General features: G+C 48.3%; 1 protein-coding gene across 1 annotated transcript in view; it reads right to left on the bottom strand.

Moving 5' to 3' along the window:
* The window catches only part of PPP1R9B (protein phosphatase 1 regulatory subunit 9B), a 99,019-nt gene that overhangs the window by 9,674 nt on the left and 63,479 nt on the right, over window positions 1-25,866 (bottom strand). Inside the window, exons 3-7 of the mRNA XM_015413674.1 lie at window positions 21,806-21,938; window positions 17,520-17,640; window positions 14,379-14,483; window positions 6,773-6,908; window positions 5,216-5,368 (exon numbers count right to left, since the gene is read on the bottom strand). Of these exons, the coding sequence (XP_015269160.1) occupies window positions 5,216-5,368; window positions 6,773-6,908; window positions 14,379-14,483; window positions 17,520-17,640; window positions 21,806-21,938 (648 nt within the window). The remainder of the gene's footprint in view (window positions 1-5,215; window positions 5,369-6,772; window positions 6,909-14,378; window positions 14,484-17,519; window positions 17,641-21,805; window positions 21,939-25,866) is intronic.

Here is a 25,866-nt window from a genome sequence, read left to right as displayed (position 1 = left end):
CCAGACCCATAGAAAAAGCATTTGTTTTAGCAGCCAAATTTCTGGGATACTTAGAAGAAGAAGAGATTGGATTTATACCCCGCCCTTCACTTGGAGTCTCAGAGCGGCTTCCAAACTCCTTTCCCTTCCCCTCCCCACAACAGACACCCTGTGAGGTGGGTGGGGCTGAGAGAACTCTGACACAAACTGCTCTTTTTTAAGGACAGCTGTGCCAGAGCTTGTGACTGACCCAAGGTCACATCAGCAGGTGCAAGTGGAGGAGTGGGGAATCAAACCCGGTTCTCCCAGATTAGAGTCCGCACACTTAACCACTACACCAAACTTAGAAGAAGAGAAGAGATTGGATTTATACTCCGCCCTTCACTACCCAAAGGAGTCTCAGGGTGGCTTACAAACTCCTTTCCCTTCCCTTCCCCACAACAGACACCCTGTGAGGTAGGTGGGGCTGAGAGAGCTCTTGAGAGAAACTGCTCTTTTTCAAGAACAGCTCTTATCAGAACTACTGCTTGCCCAAGGTCATCCAGCCAGGTGTAAGTGGAGGAGTGAGGAATCAAACCCGGTTCTCCCAGATTAGAGTCCGTGCACTTAACCACTACACCAAACTGGCTCTCAGGTTGCATGGAGGATGCTCTCACCCATGTACCTTTAGCTAGCACCAACAACCAGCCAAGAGAGCGAGCAAGAGAAAGGAGTTGTCTAATTCTTAAAAGAGACGCATGCTCTGAGATCAGTTTGGGATGACTCTCTGGTGCTCCACGAGGCAAAGCCTCCCAGGCCCAGTAGGAGCGGTGTTCAGTTTGACCACAATCAGGGCTGCTTCACCCAAAGGCAAAAGGGGCAATTGCCCACGGCCCAACTGGCATTGTGGCCCACTGCAAATGCATGAGAGAAATGGGAACAAAGTGTAATTTGTGCACACACAAAAAGAAGAAGAAAGAAGAACAGCTGGATTTATACCTCACCCATCACTCGGAGTCTCAGAGCAGCTTACAGTCTCCTTCCCTTCCTCTCCCCACAACAGACACCCTGTGAGGTAGGTGGGGCTGAAAGAGCTCTTTCAAGAACTGCCCTTGAGAGAACAGCTGTGAGAGGACTCTGATTGACCCAAGGTCACCCAGCTGGCTGAATGTGGAGAAGTGGGGAATCAAACCTGGTTCTCCAGATTAGAGCCCGCTGCTCCTAACCACTGCACCAAACCACCGCTCCTAAGCAGTACACCAAAAGGTGCTGTGCCTGCATTCAGGCAAACATGCACAGGTGAGGCAGGACCAGTTCATGTGGGCGCAAGTGTACTCTGCTCGGTCCTATTCCCCCTCTACGCATGGTGACCCATTTATGAACGTGGCAGCTCCGTGGAGGCCACGGACCACCCGAACCTAGAGCCAATTCTGGCCACAATCTGCTGAGGCAAAGTTGGAGTGGTGAGCTTCTAACCACACTATACCCTTCCCCGCAAGCATGTACTAAGGCGTCACTATAGCACTGTTACTGGGGAATTCCACATGATGCTGATTCTCTGTGGGATTTGATTTGGCTGCTGACTGAGCGCAGCAGCAGTGTGGCTTCCCTATAGCATATTTTCACCACATCTTCCTCACCCCAGTAACCGGCACTCCCTCCTGCACAACCAGGAGGCTTCTTCTTTTATTAAATTGGTAATTGACACACTGCTACAGCATTACTTGTTAATTTTGGTAATTACTCATTTGGATTTTTTAAAAAGTTCTTCAGTGGCCATGTGTGCGTGTGTGTGTGGGGGTGGTGGTAGCAGCTATGGCAGAGGTCCCCAACGTTCCGCCCACTGGCTCCAGGGTGCCCACCAATACCTTTTCTTGGCACCCAACAAGAGTTCTTAGAAAGTGGGCACAGCTAGATGGAGCTTTTGACCAGCAAGGATTCTGACCGGTCACTGGAACTCTGATTGGCTGTGCAATTTTTTACAAAATGTTGCTCTGGAAGAAGCTGCCACCTCAACACAAGGATCTTCACTGTGTAACTGAAGGTAAACAGGGGCAGCCATCTTGTGGCTAGCTCCACCTCCTGCAGCAGACATTTTGTGCCATTTTCTGATCTCAAATCATAATAAACTTGACATTTTGTGCCTGTGCCCACCACATGGTGTCAGAATTCCAAAGGGGCACGCAGGCTCAAAGAGGTTGGGGAACCCTGAGCAAGGGGGGGGTCTGGGGTACGAAAAATTGTGCCGACAGAGGAAAGATCTGGACTTTCCCATCTGCATGGCAGGCCCCCTGGCTTTGCTGCGATCTTTCCAAAAAGATCAAAGGAAAGCAGTTTTTGGAAAGACTGAAGGAAAACTGGGGGAAAGCCAGAAGGCGCCCATGATGCTTTGCAGGCGGTGTGGGGGGGGGAGACAACCCACCTTTTGTTAGCATCCAAGCTGGGCCGAACACCCAGTGTGGAAGTGAACGTCACCCCAGTTTGGTGTAGTGGTTAAGTGCACGGACTCTAATCTGGGAGGACCTTGGGCAAGCCATAGTTCTGGCACAGCTGTCCTTGAAAAAGAGCAGTTTCTGTCAGAGCTCTCTCAGCCCCACCTACCTCACAAGGTGTCTGTTGTGGGGAGGGGAAGGGAAAGGAGTGTTTGTAAGCCGCTCTGAGACTCCTTTGGGTAGTGAAGGGCGGAGTATAAATCCAATCTCCTCTTCTTCTTCTTCCCTGGGCAAAATTTAGCATACCATGCCAGTAACCAAACATTATAATGGAAATCCAATCTCTTATTATTATTATTCTTCCCTGAGCAAATTTTAGCATACCATGCCAGTAACCAAGCATTACAATGGCCTATTCTGAGGTGCTCGGAGGGAAGCTTTCTCGACACATGTTCCGGGGGGGCTGAACGTCACTTCACCAGTGCCAGCAGAAGCAGCAACACTTTCAACATTTAGCACTTTTCAGTCTGCCGTGTGCAAATCTTTCGCATGTGCGTGTGTTTTAATTGGCACCTCTGAGCAGCAGAGGCACGTGCCGGGGAGCTGAGGCCTGTTGCGGCCCCACAGAGAGTATTTCCACAACCTTCTCGTGAAGAGTGTCACTGCCTCACACGCTGCAGGACAGAACGGAGCAGACACACGGTCCATTTTTAGCATTTGCCGCAGTGATGCACGGAGCAGCCTCCAGCGAGTTGTCCAAAAGGGAATGTTCGTTCCTCTTGGCAGGGGTGTGGCCTGGCAATTTTAGAAGGCTTGTGTCACACCACTATTGCCTAGGCATTGCAGCCTCTGCACGGCTGAGCTAAAAGGGGAGCTAGCCCGCTCCCTCCGGTGAGCTATTCCATGCTCAGACCGCTGCCTACAAACAGGGGGCTGTGTCTGCCTCTAGGGGTCAGCAAAGGCACGCCGCCTGAGCCAGGGATGCCCACGCACAGGCATGGATTCTTTGCGACTGCAATGTGCCTCCTGGCAGATGGGCCCTTCCTTCCTGACCCCTCTCTTTCCTCGCATGCATTTCCCTCCTTCCTGCCTGAAAGCGCATCAGCTCTCCGAGGCTCTTGTCTATCTCCACACGTTAATTTCGGTTAAGAAGAGCCCAGATTAAAAGTCCATCTACTCCAGCATCCTGTTTCCTATGGTCGCCAAAAAGATGTCTGGAGGAAGGAGACCTGGCCTCCCCTTGTTTCTTTGCATGGATCCAATCCGCTCTGATTCTTGTAACAGCCCTGGATCTCAAGAGGCAGGCAGTGGCTTCTCTTCCTCCCATGCAGTACTGATCATAAGAGGAAGCTGTAGAGTCATCCGCCCAGACAGAAGTTGCCTTTGGTGACAGGACTCCGACACAGGCCTGTAGCTATGGTGGGGCTTTGGGGGGCTCTGCCCCCTTTCTTAAAGGCACAGCCTCACAAGAATTTCTCCTGTAGATGCTTTCCCCCCAATCATTTTAAAACATTTTTAAAGTTGTGCACTCCTTTAAGCAGAGTGGGGTGCTGCAATTCCCGCACTGAGCAAGGGGGGTTGGAGTAGGTGACCTCTAGGATCCCTTCTGTGTCAAGGAGCTGGTCTCCTTTAAGTGAGTTTTTCTGCCTAAGTGTTAGCTTTCTTGACTATAAAAGACATCACCCCCACCTGCCGGCTTGTTATCAGAATTGTTGCTTAGGCTGGCAGAATGATTAACTTGCAGCGGCTGAGAACTGTTATCTAAAGTGGTTGACAGCTTGCAGTTTAGAGATCTATCCCAGAGACAGCTTTCTATTGGCTAAATGGCTTTTCTTTCTGCACTGAGGAAAAAAAAAATTGCCCCACAACTCACAAAATCCTGGCTACAGGCCTGCTCTGACCTGCTGAGAAGGGGCAAATTTACATATTATGGAGGAACACTGGTTGCCGCAGGGCTCTTTTTGTAGCAGGTACTCATTTGCATATTAAGCGACACACCCCTAATGTAGCCAATCCTCCAAGAGCTTACAGTAGCTCCTGTAAGAAGAGCTCTGTAAGCTCTTGGAGGATTGGCTACATTAGGGGTGTGTGGCCTAATATGCTACAAAAAGAGCCCTGGGTTTGGGGGGCCCACTCTGTGTAACAGTCAGAAGAGATCTGCAGGTTCTTCTCAATTCCCACATGTGTGGTGCCTGATTTGGATTGAGACCATGTTACATTTAGAGCAGGGAAGTCCCCCTTCTTCCCCATACCGTTTTTCCATATGAGATTGAGGAAAACCTGAAACACATGTTTAAGTGTTACATGAGGTGGGGATCCCAAACCAACCTGTGTACTCCTTAATGTGTGAATATGCCAGTGGCCCACAATACTCTCTGAGCCAGAACGGGAGAGTGGATCAGCTGCCTGCCCAGCTGTTGCCAGGGCCTTGTCACATCCCCCTGAACATCTGCAGTTTCCGACTCCTCTTTTCCCCTCCTGCTGCTCTTCAGTTTCACTTTCAGAGGCAGGCTCAGCATTTGTGAAGCCCCAGGTTGATGTTAAATTTGTATTTGTTTAAGAACACATCTGCCGATTCAACTGTCTCCCCACCACCTTTCCTCAAAGAGGCAAAACACACTTGACGATTTCTGCAGGCACCTTCACCATTCAATCAATGCCATGCTTCTGCTTTATGTTCCAAATTATTATTATTACTTAAGAATCAGATTCTAGTCCTCAGTGGCTGTGAGCATCAAATGGGAACCGACTGGCTGTATCGATTTAGGAACAAGGTCTTGCCGGCGCTTCCATCCGCCAAGGACCACCATAGGCACTTGACTTACCTCCTTAAATTTATGCACAAGCTTTTCTGGGTCCATCTCGACGGGAGACAGCATGTCCTCGTTTTCAGCCAGCTCAAAGACCTCGATGGCCATCTCACTACTGGGGAACATGGGGCTCATCTCCTCGTCTTCGTCCGTCGCATATTCGCCCGTCTGCAAGTTGCAAGGCAAGGCAGCTTTATTGTTTGGTACTGAAAAGCTAGGGCCGCAGGATACTAGACCGAGAACAGCAGCTTCAGGGACGAGAGCTTGAGACACAGGGAGGGGGACATACGAGTGAGTGACAACTTCCCGTTTTCTCGGTAAACAATGTAAAGGGACATGAGTGGGAGGTGGACAGACTCATTCCACATCCAGGTCTTATGCATCTCTCACAAGCAACTGCCTTTTTTATTGCTTCTCCAGCCATAGCCAAACAGGAAGTGCAGCTTACTCATGCTTCCTCTTGCCCAACATCACTGTCATATCTGTAATCTCTACAGAAGCAGCATGCTCTGCTGAGCTCAGACCTGACTATAGGCTTAAGTTCACTCATTGCTCTCGTACCACGGCCCTGTGGGGGCTGCTTGGCTGAGCTTCATCCAGGACTGACAGGGCTGGAGGGGAGCTCTTCCAGTTGGATGAAACAGCACAATGACTGCAAATAACAACAAACCGCCCGTGGCGAATCAGAGATCAGCTGCTCCAGAAAGACTTGTGATTCAGTTTGCAAGAGCTGATGCGGGATATTGAGAAAATGATGCCAAGTAAAGAAATCCCAACTGAGCCATTGCAGCTATGTTGGATTGGTTGGAAGCCCTTAAAGAAACTAACAAAACCTCGTGGTACCTTCAGAGTCTTTGGAAAACGCCTGAAGGAGAGGAAACAGGAAAGCTACCAGATTCCCGGGTCTGCTGTATTTTTGTGCACCTGCATACTGTTTTTTTAATGGTTAAGACGCTGAACTGCAGGCTGTGGAAGGTCGGTAGTTCAGCAGTTCGAGACCCGAGTGTGCCGCATGACGGAGTGAGCTCCCGTCTCTAGTTCCAGCTCCTGCCAACCTAGCAGTTCGAAAGCAAGAAATTGCAAGTAGATAAATAGGTACCACTTCAAGTGGGAAGGTAACAGCGTTCCGTGCGCCTTGGTGTTTAGTCATGCCGGCCACATGACCACGGAAACATCTTCGGACAGCGCTGGCTCTTCGGCTTTGAAACGGAGATGAGCACCGCAACCCTAGAGTCGGATTCGGACTGGCTTTCGAGCAAGGGAACCTTTACTTTTAATCTGTTAACTCTTTAGTGTACATCATCTTAAAGGTGATATGCCAAAAAAGGGGATCACAGGTTACACCACTGCAGTTGTCTTTTGTAGTATCTGTGGTTCTATAACATGCATGAGACACAAAGAGGGGATGGCTAGGGCTGGAAACAAGGAAGCATGAAAAGAGAAATGGAGGAGGAGAGGACAAATGGGAGAAGAGTTGGAGGCTGATTTAAAAGGGGATCAAGACCTGGATTACCCCACCAGTGCGGGACAGACTTCCACCTGCCTTGCCAGTGAGAAACCCCTCCCACTTACTTCTTCATCCTCCTCGGTGTATTGAGTATATCTCTGCTCCATCATTTCCCGTTGCCATCGTTCTTGTTCCAGGGTCTGTTGGATCAGTTGCGCCACCTCGCTCTGCTCTCCTGGTTTCTCCCTGCCGATCAGGAATCTAGGGATAAGAAAAAGGGAGGAATGGGAGCAACAGTCAAAATCCCAAAGAGATGGATTAACATCTCAGGAGCTATATAAAGGAGGGATGTATACAAATTTTTCTCCCTGCTGCCCATTCATTTTAGTTTTTGAACATTTTAGTTTGCCTGGTGGTTCCAGGCCCCCGGGAGGCAAGGCTCGCCACGACTAGGACCAGATCCTTTTCAGTGGTGGCCCCTACCTGGTGGAACAAGCTCCCGGAGGAGATCAGGGCCCTGCGGGACCTTATGCAGTTCCGCAGGGCCTGTAAGACGGAGCTCTTCCACCAGGCTTTCACATATGGGCCACCACTACCACCGCCACCAATGAGGTGGACAACATCGGGGTAAGGATGGCCCAGGAAGATCTGCCACAATTTCTGCGTCGCCACTGGATTTACCTGGTTGAGCTATAGGATAACATCACCCTGGAGAACCATCTGGAGACCATCTTGTTAAATTGAGTATAATTTTATTAACTGTCATGAATGTTTTATTGCTTTTATCTGTTTTATATGGGCTTTGCCCCTTCTAAGCCGCCCTGAGCCCGCTCTGCGGGGAGGGCGGGGTATAAATCTTAATAAATAAATAAAATAAATTAGTCTTCCTTTATTATGTGTTTTTAAAAAAGAAATATATCAGTTAGTTGCTTCTATTTGTTTCAATGGCAAATACATCATAGGGTTGTTGTAACTCTCCCCCACTGCCCTGCCACTGGGGTGCAATCCTTGGAAATCCATCAGTGGCTATTAGCTGTAAACATCTGGATTATCTTTTTGTGAAACTGGTCACTGGGTTTGTTAGACCATTGATGTCATCCAGCATGACTGCTCTTATATTCTTATAAAATTATAAACCTCAAATCTCCTAACTGCCAACTTTCCAAATTGGGTAGGAAAACAGCATGCCTTGATTAAACTGGAATTTGAAAATCTGGCTCAAATAGTACGCAGAGGCAGTCAAGAAAGCAGGGAGGCATAAATGATACGTGGCAGAGTTTAGCTCCCTTCATCCAGACACTCAATTTTTGTTTAAAAACAGACCTTCCTAAATTCCTTCTTGAACTCTAATCCAGAAAGCCAGGTACAAGAATAACAGTAGCATCCTAAGCAAAGTTACATCCTTCTAAAACCATTGACTTCACTGGATTAGAAAGGTATAACTCTGCTTAGAATGGCACTGGAATAGCCAGATCTGGCCTTTTCTGAATATCACCAAGTAGGATTAATTTTTTTCCCAGTTTGGATTAGTTATAATGATATTTAAAAGGTATACTACTCTAATTAGTTAACATGCAAATAGTAAATGTAAAGGTTTCCCTTGCTTGAAAGCCAGTCAAATCTGATTCTAGGGGGCGGTGCTCATCTTCGTTTCCAAGCCGAAGAGCCAGCGCTGTCCAAAGACTTCTCCATGGTCATGTGGCCGGCATGACTAAACGCCGAGGCGCATGGAACGCTGTTACCTTCCCACTGAAGCAGTACCTATTTATCTACTTGCAATTTCTTGCTTTCGAACTGCTAGGTTGGCAGGTGCTGGGGCCAGAGAAGGGCACTCACTCTGTCACGGGGCACTCAGGTCTTGAACTGCTGAGCTACCGACCTTCTGGTCTGCAACTCAGCGTCTTAACCTCTGAGCCACCGCGGCCCCCTAACATGCAAATGCACATTCCTATTATAAAGCCAGGCTGTTAAGTGCACTGTGCTTCAAGCAATTCAGATCTCAATCTAGTAGAGCCTAGATTCTGCCTGCTGAATACATTTGCATCTGTTTGCTTATATTTAAATAATACACACTTTGATTAGCTGTAGAGAAGGAAGAAGAGGCCGTGTGCTGAGAACTGACGCCTCCCCACCTGACTTTCTTCCTACTGAGTGAAAGCCCGTCTCGGTCTTTCTGAGATATCACCCGCGTTTTCAAGCTGACAAGGCATGCTCAAATAAACAGGTCACGGCTGTCCCAGGAGCAGAGAAACAAAAAGCCAAGCTCAGTTGTGTTTAATTCATATGGCTGATCTAGCCACCTGGACCTACGCCACAGCGGCATCGAGACTAGACTACTGTAATGCACTGAACATTGGTCTCTCCTCAAAGTCAATCTGAAGACATCCAACCGCTGCAGAATGTTGTGTCGCAGGTGTTAGTGGGAGCTAGGCGGAGGAGGCATATCCGTCTTATTCTGCAGGCACTCTGCATTGGCTGCCCGTTTGTTAAAAGCCAAGCTCAGTTGTGTTTAATTCATATGGCTGATCTAGCCACCTGGACCTACGCCACAGCAGCATCGAGACTGGACTACTGTAATGCGCTGAACATTGGTCACTCCTCAAAGTCATTCTGAGGACTCCAACCGCTGCAGAATGTTGTGTCGCAGGTGTTAGTGGGAGCTAGGCGGAGCAGGCATATCCGTCTTATTCTGCAGGCACTCCATTGGCTGCCCGTTTGTTACCAGGCTCAATTTAAGGTATTGGCTATCATGTACAAGGCCAAAAGTTAAAAACATCAATAGGTATGGACAAAAGTACATGTGTTTATTTCAAAAACATAAAAACCACTGTGTATAGCTGACTGTAAGCACAATCCTATTATGTAATTTTTGCACCACTTAATGCAGGGGTGTCAAACATGCAGCCTGGTGAGCAACTGGTGTGAGAGAGGGAAGGCAGGAGGCTGCTGGGAGGGGGGGAGCAGGCACATGTGCACACACAGTGAGGTGTGTGTGGTCAAAGCTGTCAAGAAATGAAAGGAAATGGCTAGGGGGCGGGTATGGTATCCCTTGGGGAAAAACCTAGTCTTGCATAAGATTAAGTACACTTATCAGGGCTTTTGTGGATTCCCCAGTAAATCAATTGCTTTCACTCCTAGGAATCAATTGCTTTTGTTTGTATTTTGAGTTAAAAATAATACTGTTAATTGGGTTTCCCTGTTTCATTTATGAAGTTTATATCTCCGGTACCTGGCATTTCATTTTATGGCAGGCATGGCTCAGCTCGACAGTTACTTTTATGGCAGATCTGGCCCTTGTAACAAATGAGTTTGACACCTCTGGCTTAATGTGCCATGTTAATATTTATGCTATGTTCCAGCTCTTTCTGATCGTTCCAGACTTCTACAATCCTAATTCTTTGTTTACTGAACGTTCCAATTTTTTTGACTGTACTGATTCACTCCATGTAATCCGCCTTGAGTCCTATGAGAAAGGCGGACTACACATACACACACACACGGCTCTTTTTGTAGCAGGAACACCTTTGCATATTAGGCGACACACCCCTAATGTAGCCAATCCTCCAAGAGCTTACAGTAGCCCCTGTAAGAAGAGCTCTGTAAGCTCTTGGAGGATTGGCTACATTAGGGGTGTGTGGCCTAATATGCAAAAGTCGCCTAATATGCAAAAATGTCCTGCTACAAAAAGAGCCCTGTAGTGTGTGTGTGTGTGTGTGTCTGTATATATATAATAAATCATTTGAACATACGGAATTCGGCTCTGGGACATAATAAAGACAGGAGTGGCTCTGAGTATGTGCAGAGTGTGTTCCCTTCACTGCTGGACTACTACAGTCCATATGGATCAGGGCCAGAGCTTCCAGGTGACATGCTCAAAGGACTGCTGGCTCTGTCTTCAAAAATTAAATACTTGGCATGAGTTCATGGCGGACGCCCCTAGCCGCTTGAGCTTTCATAGCCCTGGATATTATTAAGCAACTAAAGCAGTGCTTAAAATAGGTCAAAGTGCCGGCTATAAGTGATTACCCAAAACCTTTAATTGGTTAATGGGGCCCTTCTCTGAAGGCAGAGCAGTTGCTGGGGAGCAAGGAGGAAACTAGTTGCCTAGCAACCCATTCTCATAGCTGAGGCTCCCGTCGCTTGGGAACAGAGAGGCATGCAGGCCTCGGAGGAGTGGGTTAGGTTCTAGGCCTCACCCCGTACATTTTATAGGCCATTCTGTCCACAGACCTTTGGGTGCAGATGTGCGCGTGCGTGCTTGTGTTGGATCCCCTTGTTCACAGACCCGTGTTCAAGCAGCCCTTTATTTTGAGGGGGGGGGGAAACAACCACAAGAAGGATCCTGGGGGAGTGCCAAGTCTCTCGTTCCTAATGCTGCCAGGAAAAGGTGGGCCAAATGCCTCTGGTGAGATTTTTAAAAGGCCAAAGAGGCAGCTGTAGGGAGAAAAGACAAAAAAAGAACCACAGCTGACAGGAAAAACCCTGCCAGCTCTGAGCACCCCCTCCCATCCCACCCCCGTTCAAAACTCTTCCATTCACTTCTTAGGAAGTGAAAGGGCAAGAATATTGGACACTTTCCCCATGATGCAATGGGGCACAGGAGTCACACTGCTTCTATAAAACAGAACCAACACTGAGAACGCCATCCTGAAAGCACAGAGCCAGGTTGCCCACGGGCCTGGAGAAATACCCCATTACACCTCTGTTAAAGGGACAGATTTTTTCCCCTCCAGGACTGTTGGCAGCCCTAGTTGTGGCATATTTCACACACAAACAAAAATGTCTGCTCGCTAGTTTGGGGAAATTCCTGGAGATTTGGGGTGGTGCCTGCGGAAGGGAAGGGGGCTATGCTTGGGTGTGATGCCACGGAGTGCTCCCCTCAAGGGAATTGATCTCTGTAGTCTGGAAATCAGCTTTAATTGTGGGAGAATGCCAGGCTTCGCCTTGAGGTGGGTAACACTACTGTTCACAAAGCACTCTACTCAGAGATGTTTTTGTTGTTTTTTTTAAACCCAAACATGTCTGCACAGGCAGTGAAAATTCACTGGTATTATTGGGTAGGTTTCCCTTGCTCGAAAGCCAGTCAAATCCGACTCTAGGGATGCGGTGCTCATCTCCGTTTCCAAGCCAAAGAGCCAGCGCCGTCCAGAGATGTTTCCGTGGTCATGTGGCCGGCATGACTAGACGCCAAGGCACACAGAACACTGTTACCTTCCCACCGAAGGGGTACCTATTTATCTACTTGCAATTTCTTGCTTTCAAACTGCTAGGTTGGCAGGAGCGGGGACCAGAGACGGGAGCTCACTCCACCTTGCGGCACTCGGATCTTGAACTACTGAACTATCGACCTTCTGGTCTGCAGTTCAGCATCTTAACCACTTGAGCCACCGCAGCCCTTAGTGGTATTATTGGGAGGGATCTTAACCACTTAAGCCACCGCAGCCCTTAGTGGTATTATTCGGAGGAGGACTATTTATCTAGCACACTTTTATCCTGCTGTTCCCTTAAGGAGCTCGAGAGAGCATACATGGTTGTGCCTTACTCATTTTATCAACACAACAACCCTGTGAGGCAGGCTAGGCTGAGAGAGTGCAACTGACCCAACATCATGCAGCAAACTTCACAGCAGTGTGGAGTTTGAAGGGCCTCCCATATCTAGCCCACAAGTATCGCACAAGTAAAACAGGCAGCAGGGATGGGAGGGTAGAGAGAGCTTTTTATATCAAAACGCCGTAAAGTAATCCTGTTCTCTCCCCTCAAAAAAGTTCTTTTGTCATCTTTGGGATAGAAGAACTCTGAGGTCTTTAAAAAGAAAACAGCCTGCTTTAGCTGTTGATGAGGATGGGAGAGAAGAAAGCTGCCTTTTAGTTTGTGAGCTTGATTTCACCTCTTAATAAATAAGAATTCCCAAGAATAAATATCTGGGAAGTTCAGTGCACCTGCCTCTTCTTGACCCAGTAATGATGCCAAACCAGCAGAGTTTAAAGGTCCATCTTCTATATAATTTACCAGGGAGTGATGGAGGGGGGGGGGGCGAGACCGGGTACTTAGAATTGGAAGGAACAGCAAAACGGAAAGGGCACATTTGGTCAGAAAGTGCCAATATAAGAAACCCATGTGATTCCCTGCAATCTGTCAGAAGTGAAGCAGCGGCTTTTATGCCGCAGCGCAAGGACCTGCTGTGGGCCAAATTACATGCTGGAATGCCGTGACTGGAACTATCAGGGATGCTATTTTTGCCCTAAAAAGCAACTGTGGAGGTAGCAATCTGGATCTAGGCCACAACATGGGGGGGGGATTAAACTCTTTTCCCCTCCACCATTTCTCCAGTTGAAACTCCCACCATCACCCTGGGCTGCTTTTAACTCTGGGGGGGGGAGCATGACATTTCTCCCCACTGGGTCTTAAAAGCAGCCCCGGGGGGGGGGGGGGCAGACTTTTCCAGTTGGAAAAAGACTAAGGAAGGGAGAAGAGGCGACCCTCTCCTCCACCAGTGCTATGATCCCAGTTCAGGGCTTCCCTATGGCTGTCTTTTAAAGGCCAAAGAATACATCTGGAGTTCCAGCTATGGAACTCCAGCATCACATACAGTTTATGGGAATATGCTTCAACTTTTCAGGTACAATGTTGGGGCTTCAGCCTATGCATTTAAAGACTACACGGCAGGCAAACGTCCAACAGGCGCAGCCTCCATCCATCCGTACACATCCACGGGGAAAAACGGCACCTCTTTAGGATCTGCTTGTAACACATCTTTTGAAGGTACAGGAGGTTTTTTTAAAAAAAACCTTATGAAGCCTCCCCTCATTTTCCTCCCACAGTGCCTTTGAAGTACCGCCCTGAAAGGGTGTCCTTAAACGACACAGCTCTGCTTTTAAAACCTAGGTGACGTGCATCAGCTCAACAGAAAGCCTTTCTCATGGCTGCATCTTGTACTGAAGTTCTGCTTCTCAAAAGGACAGAAACCATGCCAAGGGGGAAGGGAAAAAAAAGATGTGAACCCAGCAAACTGGGGGAGGGGGATGGCATGTTTTATTTGCTCTTAACGAGAATGCCTGTGTAGTGCCACTGCTTTCAACCTTGTTCACGGAGCGTGCGATCAACTGGGATGCTGGAAGTTGTACTAGAGAACCCTTGAGACAGTAGCTCCTTGGGTCTCCTGTAACGCAATGAACTCATCAAGGCCATACGTCCCCCTGTCTCCTCATCTCCAGATAACAGAATAAGCAAAACACAGCTAAGAGAAAGCAAAATAGCTATCAGCAGCCATCATCCTCCCACAATGACCTTAGGGGAAACAAAATGACTACTCACACAGAACATCTTCCTGTAGGGTCGCCAGCTGACAACATTTGAAGGGCAGGAGCCTTTGAGGGGTGGAGACCGTGATGGCGCAGCATCGATGATGCTTTAGGAATCCTCCAAATCTATACAGTTAAAAAAAACAGAAATTTGGGGAATTCCTACAGCTTCACTGACATTGTGATGCCACTTCCAGGTACTCACCCGGAAGTGACATCGCAGCATTATGTGCCGTCCCCCACATTTTGCTCCTGCTGCTCCATTAAGTGAGGGCTGAGATGGACAACCTAGTCACCTTATTTTCCCATGATGCAACTGGACTCCCTATGAGGCAATTTTTCCTGCTACCCTAGATCAGGTCTCCAGACAGACAGGCAGACTAGGTATTCTGATCCTATCACAAAGCTGGGGTGCACACCGTTCCCCTACCGGACTCTACCCTTGGTGTTCCTCAGCACCGAGGCCGCAAAGCTTTGGGTCACGCCGACCAAACTGGTGCCATCCACCTCGACGATAAGGTCATTCACTTGGATCCTGAAAAAGGAAAGAGCGGAGGAAGTTAAGAGTTGGAGAAAGCTGAGAGTTGGATTCACTCTTTTACATATACTATAAAGTCAAACTTGTATACTGTATTCAGTACTATATACTACAAAAGCTAATTAAAGACAAAGCAGGAGACATTTTACATACTGTAATGACGGAACATCACTTTGGTGCTAAGGATATTTTAGGTATATTCCCAGTTCACGTGGAAAGTTGTGACCACACTCTCACTTAGGGGAAAGGGAATAGATTGGAAATGTACAGTAATTATCTTTTTAGTTTCCTTTTCTACAGTAGTTTTAAACAGGGCTATTTTTGGGCAGGAACGCACAGGAACAGAGTTCCGGCTGGCTTCAGAGGTGGCCACGCCCAGTACAGCCAAAACCTCTGTGTGCATGGCTACAGAGGGAAGGCCTGAAGAGTGACCCCGGCAACTCCGAGGCAGGCGGGCCGGGGGGGGGTGTCCTGGAAGGATCAGGGAAGCATTTAAATGCCTCCCGTGCCTTTCCCGGCCTGTCCAAGGGCTGGCTTGTCCGGGTCCCCTCCGGGCAGACCTCCAACTCCCCATCATACTATTCTGGGGAGATTCACTGTCCCCCAGAAACAGAATGGGGGGGGAGTTTGGGGCTCCAGTGGGAGAGGAGAGGCAGGGAAGTCTTGCTCCATAGACTGAAATCCTTTCGGACGTGGACATTTTAGGCCTGACCCAAGCCACCTGTTCTCTGCCGAAGGATGCAATGCTTGTGGGGCATGTCTCCAACATCTGTACATGTGCCCATTACAGACGACCATGCCAAGGCTAAAATGCCACAGGGGCGTTCACAGGTATGCTGTGAGGAAAAGCCCCCAGTTAAAGAGTTCTGAGGAGGAGGCTCCAGGCCGTAATTATTATATTACTACTTCCTTTCTAAGACAGACATAATATTTTCCCTCAAGATAAAAGAAAAACAAATGAGCAGGTGGGGGGAAATGGTGGCTCCTCTATGGTGCTCTGACCGACAGTAAAGACACCCCCAGTGCAGAAGAAACCCTGTCCCACTGCATGCAACTTGGTGGCAGGTTTCTGTGATCCCACTGAGCTTTCTTCTCATGAAGGCCCCTGCTTTATATTTCTCTGGTGCCCCTGGTACTGGGCAGGGAGCCATGATGGTTGCCATGACAGCAAGCAGCAGCCCTGCTGGCATTTAGTACCAGGGTTGCTTCTACCCCCACCTTCCTTTTTTGGAAATTATAACTCCAAGAAAACGCACAAAGAACACTGAGGTGCTCCACTCCAGTTTTTCTGCAAGGAGCTGGCTCACTTATTTAAATGGGTAACAATAAATTAGATTTGTTAGTAGAACCGTTTGTGGGTTATTTATCCCAATTTCCACTATACCGTACCGCGCAGTCTCACATTGGGTAAAAGTGTAGTAAAATGAGTATAGAACACAAAACTCCTAACAGCCAGAGTGAGAACTGGATCTCGGGAACCAGTTTAAACTGCCGCTCTGCTAAGGAGGCTCACCCGCAGGAAACCCCCCACCCACCAGGGTAGATAGGAAACATACCCACAAAGAAAGAGCAGCGATGGGTTCCCCTTATCTCTCAGCCTAGAGGCTAATTTTCCCTGCTAATCCCCCTTCTCAATTCCTAGAGAAAATTAGATGCTCAAGGCAGCTGCTGGTTCTTTCCTCATACAGAGGAGATTATGAAGATTCAGGTAGCCTCAATTTGCCTCAGGGCCATACAGGGAAGAAAGAGAGGTTTAACCCTTCAACTTCCATTTGGTTTTGCTATTTGAAACCAGCTCCCCTGCTCTGCCATATTCTCGAAAGCCTTCTCCATCTGTTCGAGCCCTCCATTTGTGTCTTTTATTCCCACTAGTTTTCTCTACCCATTGCTGGGCAACAGGCTGCCCATTCCTAATTCCCCACATTGCCCATGTGTTAAGGGTAACATGTAGCCAGAATCCAATAAAACCATTACTTGCTTCCTTGTTGCCAACCATGGTCTTCATAGTGCAGAGAATGGATCACTTCCTACAGCAACCTTCCCTTTAATGGGAGCCACTTCTGAATAACAAAAATATATATATATCCCAAACCACTTCTTTCCCCTTCCCCCAGCATCTTACCAAGTTTTTCTTCTGTCCTAGAAACAGATGATGGGTTAGGAAGGACATCAGAAAGTGCTATAATCTATGCAGAACAGAGGAAAATCCTACGAAACAAAAATTTATTTTTAAAAAAGGCCTAGAGATCTTTTGTTGGGCTTTCTAGGGCAGTGGTGGTGAACCTATGGCACGGGTGCCAGGGGTGGCACTCAGAGCCCTCTCTGTGGGCACGCGTGCCATTGCCCCAGCCTAGGGTTGCCAGCCTCCAGGTGGGGCCTGGGGATCTCCCACTTTTACAACTGATCTCCAGCTGACAAAGATCAGCTCCCCTGGAGAAAATGGCTGCTTTGAAGGGTGCACTCTATGGCACTGTACCATGCTGAGGCCCCTCCCCTCCCTAAACCCCACCCTCTCCTGGCTCCACCCCCAAAGTCTCCAGGTTTTTCCCAACCCAGACCTGGCAACCCTACCCCAGCCAGGCCCAGACCATCATTAAAGTGTCAAATTCTCTGTCAAATAATTTTAAGTAAATGAAAGCATTTGGGATTGCTTTCCTTACTTTGTTTGGATCATCTTAATTTAATGTATGAGTTGTTTTTTCTAAAGTAAAACCTCAGTATTCAGGTTAAATTGCCATGTTGGCACTTTGAAATGAATAAGTGGGTTTTGGGTCGCAGTTTGGGCACTTGGTCTCTAAAAGGTTTGCCATCACTGTTCTAGGGTATGCACGGGTTACTCTGCAGGAGCCCTCAAGCTAGTGGTCGCTCATGAGCTCTGTTGGAGACCACCAATCTATGGGAAGCTAACCATATTCTCTCGCGCTTCAGCTTGCAGGGCTTACCCTGTCCCTGGGAGTACCTTCTGTGAGGGAAAGTTGAGGATAGTTAATAATGCATTTGTTCTGAGGGAGCGGTGACGTTAACTGGGCTGACCTGCCATCTCGGTGAGCCGCTCCTCCTTCCGTCACTGTCTTGACAAAGATGCCAAGCTTTTCAAGGCCCATGTCAGCCCCGGCCCCCATCCCGATGATGCTGATCCCAAGTCCTTCAGAATCTGTACACAAGAGATAGAGGGGGCAGCGCTTGTTAAAATGCAAAGCATCAAGTCTGGAGCTTTCTGGAATTCACTGGGATCTGATAATGGATTTTTTCCCCCTTTGGAATCTGGTGCTAAGTGTCAGGGAATCCATCAGTGAATCGAAGGAATCCCTTGCGGTTCTCAGAAGGGAAAGTACATCCCCATCTTCCAGTCCCAGGGGACAAAAAGAGAGCACGTAAGAGCTGGTGGGTGAGAAGAAGAACGCTTGAACTGGGGTGAAAAACAGAAGACAGATGGCAGGGAGATGATTGGTGTGTGCTTGTGCGGGAACGCAGTGTGCAAATGGGAAGGACTGCCTGTGTCTGAAAAAGAGAATTGAATGAAAGTGTTTGGGATAGGCAGGAGTTGGGGGAAGAGAGAATTCAGAGGAGGTTAGGGTTAACGAGTCTGAAGCTTGTTTGGGCTCAACCATCAAAGTAACAGAGCAATCCTAAAAACACTTTCCTGGGCATCAGCCCCACAGTGTAGACCTGAGTAAGGTTCTGAGTTACACCTGCTTACAATTGCTCTCCCGGGCTCCAATCCCCCAAACACCTTCTTGGAAGTAAGCCCCAATGGGAATTCCAAGTTAGACCTGCTTAGGATTGCTCGGCAGTATATTCCATGGAGGGGGGGAAGGTGGCACGGTACAGACCAATCTCATCAGATCCAGGAAGCTAAGCAGGGTCAACATTTGGATGGGAGACCGCCAAGGAAGGCTCTGCAGAGGAAGGCCATGGCAAACCACCTCTGCTTCTCACTTGCTATGAAAGCCCCTGGCTTGGGTCGCAATGAGTTGCCTGTGATTTATGTACATATATTCCCTGGCATTCCCGGGATGAGATCACAGATTGGGTCTGGTTCCCACAATACAAGACTTCAGCCATTCTGGATAGCTGGTGCAGGTGTGAGTTGCTGTACTAACATAAGCAAGAGACCTTGCTGTGAGTCAGAGATTCCTGGCTTTAATTTTGCTTCTGCAACGAATTTAGTAGGCAGCCTAGGAAAGGCACTTCCCTTATCCCCAGTTCCACATCTGCAGTGGGGCAGAGGGGATAAAAATATGACCTGCCTTGCCATAGCTGTCATGAAGACTACTGCAACATAATACATACAGTGCCCTTTGAACGTTCTAAAACACTATATAAATGTTAGCATAATCCATCCCTAAGCATTTCTCCCCTGCTCTAATCAAGCTGATTACATTTTGCATTGTACCTCTGCATCCTGACTCCTTTCTTTGTGACATTCCTCCCACCTTCCGATTGGGATATAAGGACTCTGGGATCTCCTTTCCTACTTGTACCTGATGAAGTGAGCTTTGACTCTTGAAAGCTTATGCCATGAAAAACTTGTTGGTCTCTGAGGTGTGACTGGACCTGAATCTAGCATTATCACCGAGTCACCTGCTGGCTAATGTCCCCCTTTTGGAGGGGCAGAGGTAGAATTCAGGGTGGGCCCAGGCTACCTGTTTATTTATTTAGTACATTTTTACTACCCCCCTCCCCGAGTGCTCCTTCCAAACTGCTCAAGACAGCATGATCTCCCCTACTCTGTTTTAGCTGCACAACTATCCAATAAGGCAGGTTAGGCTGAGAGAGTACGACTGGCTCAAGGTCACCATGTGACTTCACGGTAGAGGAGAGCTCTGAAATGGGCCCTCTCAAATCCTAGTCTGACACTCTTGCCACTGCTCCACACTGTTTTAAAGGGGATTGGGGTTGTACTGAATCTTTTATTTGTCTTAGATCAACAGAAAAATGACTGAAATGTTTAGCAAATTAAATATTTCAGTTTCACTCTTGCTTTGTTTTAACTGAAAAGTTCTTGTTCTGTGCTTGTGGTGTACTGTACTGGTGTGGATTACTGTTGAGCGACAGCAGTGGCCTCATATCATCCGTGGGGGCCTACCAAATCTATAGCTCTGTACATATGTTACGTTTATGGAGCTGCGGTGGCTCAAGTGATTAAGACGCTGAACTGCAGGCTGTGGAAGGTCAGTAGTTCAGCAGTTCAAGACCCGGGTGCCGCATGATGGAGTGAGCTTCCATCTCTAGTTCCAGCTCCTGCCAACCTAGCAGTTCAAAAGCAAGAAATTGCAAGTAGATAAATAGGTACCCCTTCGGTGGGAAGGTAACAGTGTTCTGTGTGCCTTGGTGTTTAGTCATGCCAGCCACATGACCACGGAAATGTCTTCGGGCAGCGCTGGCTCTTCGGCTTTGAAACGGAGATGAGCACCACAACCCTAGAGTCGGATTCGACTGGCTTTTGAGCAAGGGAACCTTCACCTTTACTTTACATATGTTACAGTGAGCACACAAACAGCATGCTTGTGCATACATCCATTTGTAAGACAAGCCAATGCATATTCAGTTTAGAAATGAAACCAAGGGACCAGTACCTGGATAAATGTGGTAGTCACGTTGTGCGTTCAGCTCTATGCTCACTGAATGCAATGCTCAAGACACATACAAAGAAAAAAAATCAAGTGTACATTGAACATGGACTGTATACACTATAATGTGCATACAGGGCTAGTATAGGATCAGGTGCAACACTGGGGGATTAGAGAAGTGCAGGGGCACCAGGTTAAGGCATTAGTGTGAGCAGGGTGAACAGGTGATGATTACTGTACAGAGAGGGTGTTCGAAGTGAGATAAGAGCAGTGGGTTAGGAACACATTTGATTCAACAGAAACATGGTGCAGGGGCTGCAGTGCTGAGCTTGGATACAGGGAAACCTGGTGCAAATCCCGGTTCAGATCACTGGAAGACCTTGAGTGAATTGTCACTGCTTAAAGACAGACATAAAATAAAAGAGAGCTGCTTGAGCCCAACTTTCTCCTGGCTTCACAAGTACAATGACGGACATGTGTGCCATTGAGCCATACACAGGCTCAGAGGTCATTTCGGGGGGGGATCGCAGTTCCCCCGGGTGAGGTACGGGGGCGGGGCACATGACGAAGCCCCGCCCCCGCTTCCGGCCGCCCCGCTTCCGGCCCTCATTCAGCCAGGAGGAGGCAGGAGAAGAGGGACGGTAAGTTGCTTCCTCCCTGCCTCTCCCCACCCCTGCCTGCCTGGGGCCAGGGAGGGCCTTCGCGGGGCTTCCTTGCACTCCCACTGGCCTTGTAGGTACACTGCCGGGCCCCTCATGGGGCTCGGCAGTGGAGCTGCAAGGCCGGCGGCGGCGGCCGGGACCGTTGGGGTCGGGGTGTGTGACCTTATGACACACTTCCGGTGATGTCAGGGTGTGTGGCCTTATGACACACTTCCGGTGATGTCAGGGGGTGTGGCATATGCTAATGAGTTATGCTAATGTGTTCCCCTAGCTCTTTTTCTATGAAACGACCCCTGCACAGGCTCATCCCGAACATACACATACACAGGCCATCCAGAACAGCTCTTTTGCTTTCAGATTTTCAAAGGCAACATGAATGTTTACCCATTTTTCCATCCATGTAATGCCTCATTAATTTTAAAAAGGGATCTTTTTATTTACGTGCAAAACTGCTTTGAGGATTGAGGAGAGGGTTTCGTGGTGACATCACAGAGGCCAGCCAATCAGTTTCAAACACTTCAGTTTCTCACTTGCGGATCTATTTTTCTTGAGCTCAATGTCACTAAGAAGAAGGAACTTGAGAACTGAACACAGTGAAGATCAGTTCTAAAAAAACAGTATACCTGTCTTTGTTTACGATCTCTTAGCCTAACTGGCTCACAAGGTTCTTGTGAGGATTAAAAAAACACTGCTTTGGAATTCCTGTAGGGTAAACTGTGATGCTATATATAAAGAACAAAGAAAACACGGTTGTGAGAACTATTATTTCAGTTTGATAAATGCGCTATAAGCCCTTATTGTTCGAACACAGTTTATACACTCATGCTCACGATTACTGTACACTTGATTACTGCAGGTAGAGCCCATACAATAAGTCATGCTAGGAGATCTATTACCGATTGGCCTGTGGTTTTTTCCTAAGTAACAAAGTGAAATACAGCCATGGGGAGGATGAAAGTCTGCCAGTTTGTTCAGAAAAGCAGCACAGGGGAGTGTTTAACACCTTCTCATTCATGCCATTTCCCCCAAACCAAATCTTGTGCTACATGCTGTATATTCCACAGGGCAAAGACGCGCAGATTACCTTTCTCAAGCTCCACGGGAAAGAGATCTAACCGTTCCACTCGCTTTTCAAGCTCATACTCTGCTGAGGCGGCCATCGGATCGACATCTTCATTCCGCCGGTCATATTCCTCATTGGAATAAGTGCTGAAAACCTGGAGAGAGAGGAAATAGGTAAAACCTAGTCGCTGTTTGGCGCACGTTGCTAACGCTCAGGTTAGATTATTGTAATACATTTTACCTGACGCCGCCTTGCCAATTCAGTATGAAGCATCAACACTCCCGACTGGCATAAAGGATGGAAAAGACATTTTGCCAGTTTAAAATAAATGACACTGACTGCCACTGCTGGACACAATTTATCAGCAGTACAACATCTAGGCTGAACTTCTGTTTCCCTTCCAGTTGCAGGTATATAAAACCAGGGGCAGCCAGAGTCTCTTTCAGAAGGGGAAGGGAATCTTGCGATAACCAGTTTTGGTATGGCAACTGATGGCACAAAGGCATTGTGGGGGAGATCCAGCAAAGTGACTGAATGTGAAGCGAACAGCTATGTCACTGCCATAGATGTGGAGGCAAGGCTGCCACATATGAAGTCTTGGAAACAATCCAGACTGCATATATTTCCCAGCATGTGGCAAGTCCCAAACTCACCACATATGTGCAATGTCTCAGAATATTCAGATTATCTGTTGTCTCGCTATGAGGCACAGCATGAGGACTCAGTGCCAGTTACCACAGCAACCTGGCCACACGAATCCATCCCGAGTACTAAAATCAGAGTTTCTCCTCACCCATAGCGGTCTCCCCACTACCCTTTCTAAGCCCTTGATCTTTTCTCCACACCTCAGTCTTTTCCCATGAAGCAGCAGTAATAAAAGTTGATTGTTTTCTGTCTGATACGACTGTGGTAGTTTGAAGTTCCTTATCAAGATGTGGCAAGGTGGCTGCCACTCCAGCCAAATTCCCCTCAGACTTTGGTCCAATTCAGTTAATAACCCATGTGTGTGTGTGAGAGAGAGAGAGAGAGAGAGTTCAAAAGGCACAAGGCCTCATTTGATGTGGCAGCCATTGGTTTTTCACAAGCCTACATTGAATGGCCAAGTCTCCGGTTACCAAAAAAGCCTCATGTCATCATGAATAAGACAGAAGGTGTCTCCTTTTTGCTTGCTGACAAAGCTGTAATTACCACACAGAACTAATGGCTTCACCCCCCTCAGTGTTTCCTCTGTGTCTATCCTGCATATGTGGCCCGCTTCATTGACTGCTGGAAGTTCAGGTTGTAGAACAGCCAAAGACTCCATGTACTGGTGGGGAGAAAAGTTCTAAATGAATGCAAGATGGATTCCTGTGGTCAAGGTTGTTGCATACTGTAACTCTGCAGCACAAAGATAAGGGAGGGAAAGGGTTAAGAGAATTCTCTCACTCAGATGCACTTGGCAGTGTAAAGAGGCCAATATAACATTAATACGTAACGATAGCCGAGACCTGACTTTGGCAAGTTAACCTTTTTGAAGTTAATCTGTTCACTATAAGTTAAATGTACCTACATGAATATGTCATGTAAGCTGTGCTTCTATTTAACCGGGAAATGTGGAGGATTGGGGGGTACTGTGTAAAGCTTCTATGCTTCCAAGGCAAATGGGTTTTTTAAAATATATTTAACTGAATAAATGGTGCTTCACTTTACAGCTAGAAGCTTGAGGCAAAACAATGGCCCACCTGTGTCATAATTTCTGTGTAGACTATGTCACCTATGTTGATGCTCCGTCTTGGCTTGCTGTGGGAGAAATTATGTGAATTCTTCATGGGCCTGGGATAGGCATTTGGTGACTTGTGGGTCTCAAGTGTGATACCTGAGCACGCCTGACAACCCCAGGTGGACATGTCTGTAGAACTTTGTTCCTCAACCAGTAGCCCCTGTGTCATGAAATCTGCCTCGTGCATTTTTATCTCACCTTTCCTCCATGCCTTTGCCTTTGTCATTTTATCCTCACAACAGCCTCAAGAGATAACTAAATTTTAAAAAATGGTTTATTTACTACGGTCCCTGCCACACGGCAGGGAAAAGGACGCTCAAACTGTGGCTAATGTGAGCCGCAGCAAAGTTGAGACGGCGCGGCGGGATCTCACGGATCCCCCGAGCCGCCGCGCCGTTGCTCCCCGGCGCGATCAGATGCCGGGGCGACAGCGTGGAGCCTGGCAAACTGCGCATGCTCACACATGCGCAGTTCAGCCAGGAGCCGGGGATGCGCCGGCGCAAGGACGTGCTGGCGATCCCACGGTCAGCGTTGCTGCGGCCCTTCGAAAATAACCACCTCGGTAGGTGGTTCTTTTTTGGTGCAGAGCAGCGCTGGAAGGGACGGAGACAGTACGCTTCCCAGATGTTGCAGTGGGATCGCGCCCATTTGCTCCGCCCCCGTTCCGTCCCGCTCCCGGCCCAAAAGGCCTCGTATGGACAGGACCTTCATTTATACCCTGCCTTCCCCCCAATGAGGACACAAAGTGGCTTACATCACTCTTCTTCTCCTGCATTTTCTCCTCACAACAACCCTGTGAGGTGACTTAGGCTGAGCACGTGTGACTGGCCCAAGGTCATCCTGCAAGTTCCCACGGCAGAGCAGGGATTTGACCCTGGGTCTCCCAGATCCCAGATTGAAGGTCAAAGAAGAAGGGGACGGCAAAGGATGAGATGGTTAGACAGTGTTATTGAGGCAACGGACATGAAATTAAGCAAACTCTGGAGCACAACGGAAGACAGGAGGGCCTGGCGTGATGTGGTCCATGGGGTCGCGAAGAGTGCGACTGAACAACAACAACAACTCCCAGATCCTAGTGAACCACTATACCACACTGACAGAGAGAGAGAGGGGAACTGTCCGAAGATCATCTAATGAGCTTCTTTGAGAGCCAGCATGGTGTGGTGGTTAAGAGCAGTGGATGCTAACCCGGAGAACCGGGTTTGATTCTCTATTCCTCCACATGAAGCCTGCTGGGTGACCCTGGGCCAGTCACAGTTCTCTCAGAACTCTCTCAGCCCCACCTACCTCACAAGGTGCCTGCTGTGGGGAGAGGAAGGGAAAGTGATTGCAAGCCGCTTTGAGGTAGAGAAAAGCAGAGCAGAAATGCCTAAATAGAGCCAGTATGGTGTCATGGTTAAGAGTGGCAGACTCTAATCTGGTGAACCAGGCTTGGATCCCAACTCCTCCATATGGAGCCTGCTGGGTGACCCTGGGCCAGTCACAGTTCTCTCAGAACTCTCTCAGCCCCACCTACCTCACAAGGTGCCTGCTGTGGGGAGAGGAAGGGAAAGTGATTGCAAGCCGCTTTGAGGTAGAGAAAAGTGAGGGATAAAAACCAACTCTTCTTCTTCTTCTTGGCAGAGTGGGGATTTGAGCACGGCTTTCCCAGATCCTAGCCTAACACTCTTCCCACTACACCGCATTGGCTCCTTCTCTTGCCTTCTGTCCCTCTCCTTTTCCTCATGGATCCATTCACTCGGCACCTTTCTCTGCTGGCGCAGGTGGCTGCCAGGCCCCCATCTTGGTTGCTACCTACACAGAGCCAGTGTGGTGTAGAGGTTAGAGTGTCATGCTAGGATCTGGGAGCCCCAAGTTCGAATCCACCCTTTCATTGGAAGCTTGCTGGGTGTCCTTGGGCCAGTCCCAAACTCTCAGTCTAACCTATCTCCCAGCATTGTTGTTGTGAGGATAAAGTAGAAACAGGGAGAATGCTGTAAGGTGTTTTGGGTCCCCACCGGGGAGAAAAATGGGGTATAAATATCTAAATAAACACCATCTGCAAATATACATTTTTTCCCTTCCTTAAAAGCAGATGATCTCCATTAGCATTTCCCTCTGGGTTCCTCTTCCATCCACCGCCCCAACCTCTTTGTCTTACTCTCTTTCCTTCCCTCTTCCTTTCCGTCCCGTTCTCGTGATCTACGAAAGCGTACCTCTCTTGGTTTGGTGTCGTGGTTAAGTGCGCGGACTCTAATCTGTGAGAACCGGGTTTGATTCCCCACTCCTCCACTTGCACCTGGCTGGATGACCTTGGGCAAGCCATAGCTCTGATAAGAGCTGT

The sequence above is a fragment of the Gekko japonicus genome, unplaced genomic scaffold (genome assembly GCF_001447785.1).
Source record: "Gekko japonicus isolate JY-2015 unplaced genomic scaffold, Gekko_japonicus_V1.1 scaffold544, whole genome shotgun sequence".
Classification (NCBI taxonomy): Eukaryota; Metazoa; Chordata; class Lepidosauria; order Squamata; family Gekkonidae; genus Gekko; species Gekko japonicus.
This window is presented reverse-complemented; position numbering and strand designations above follow the sequence as displayed.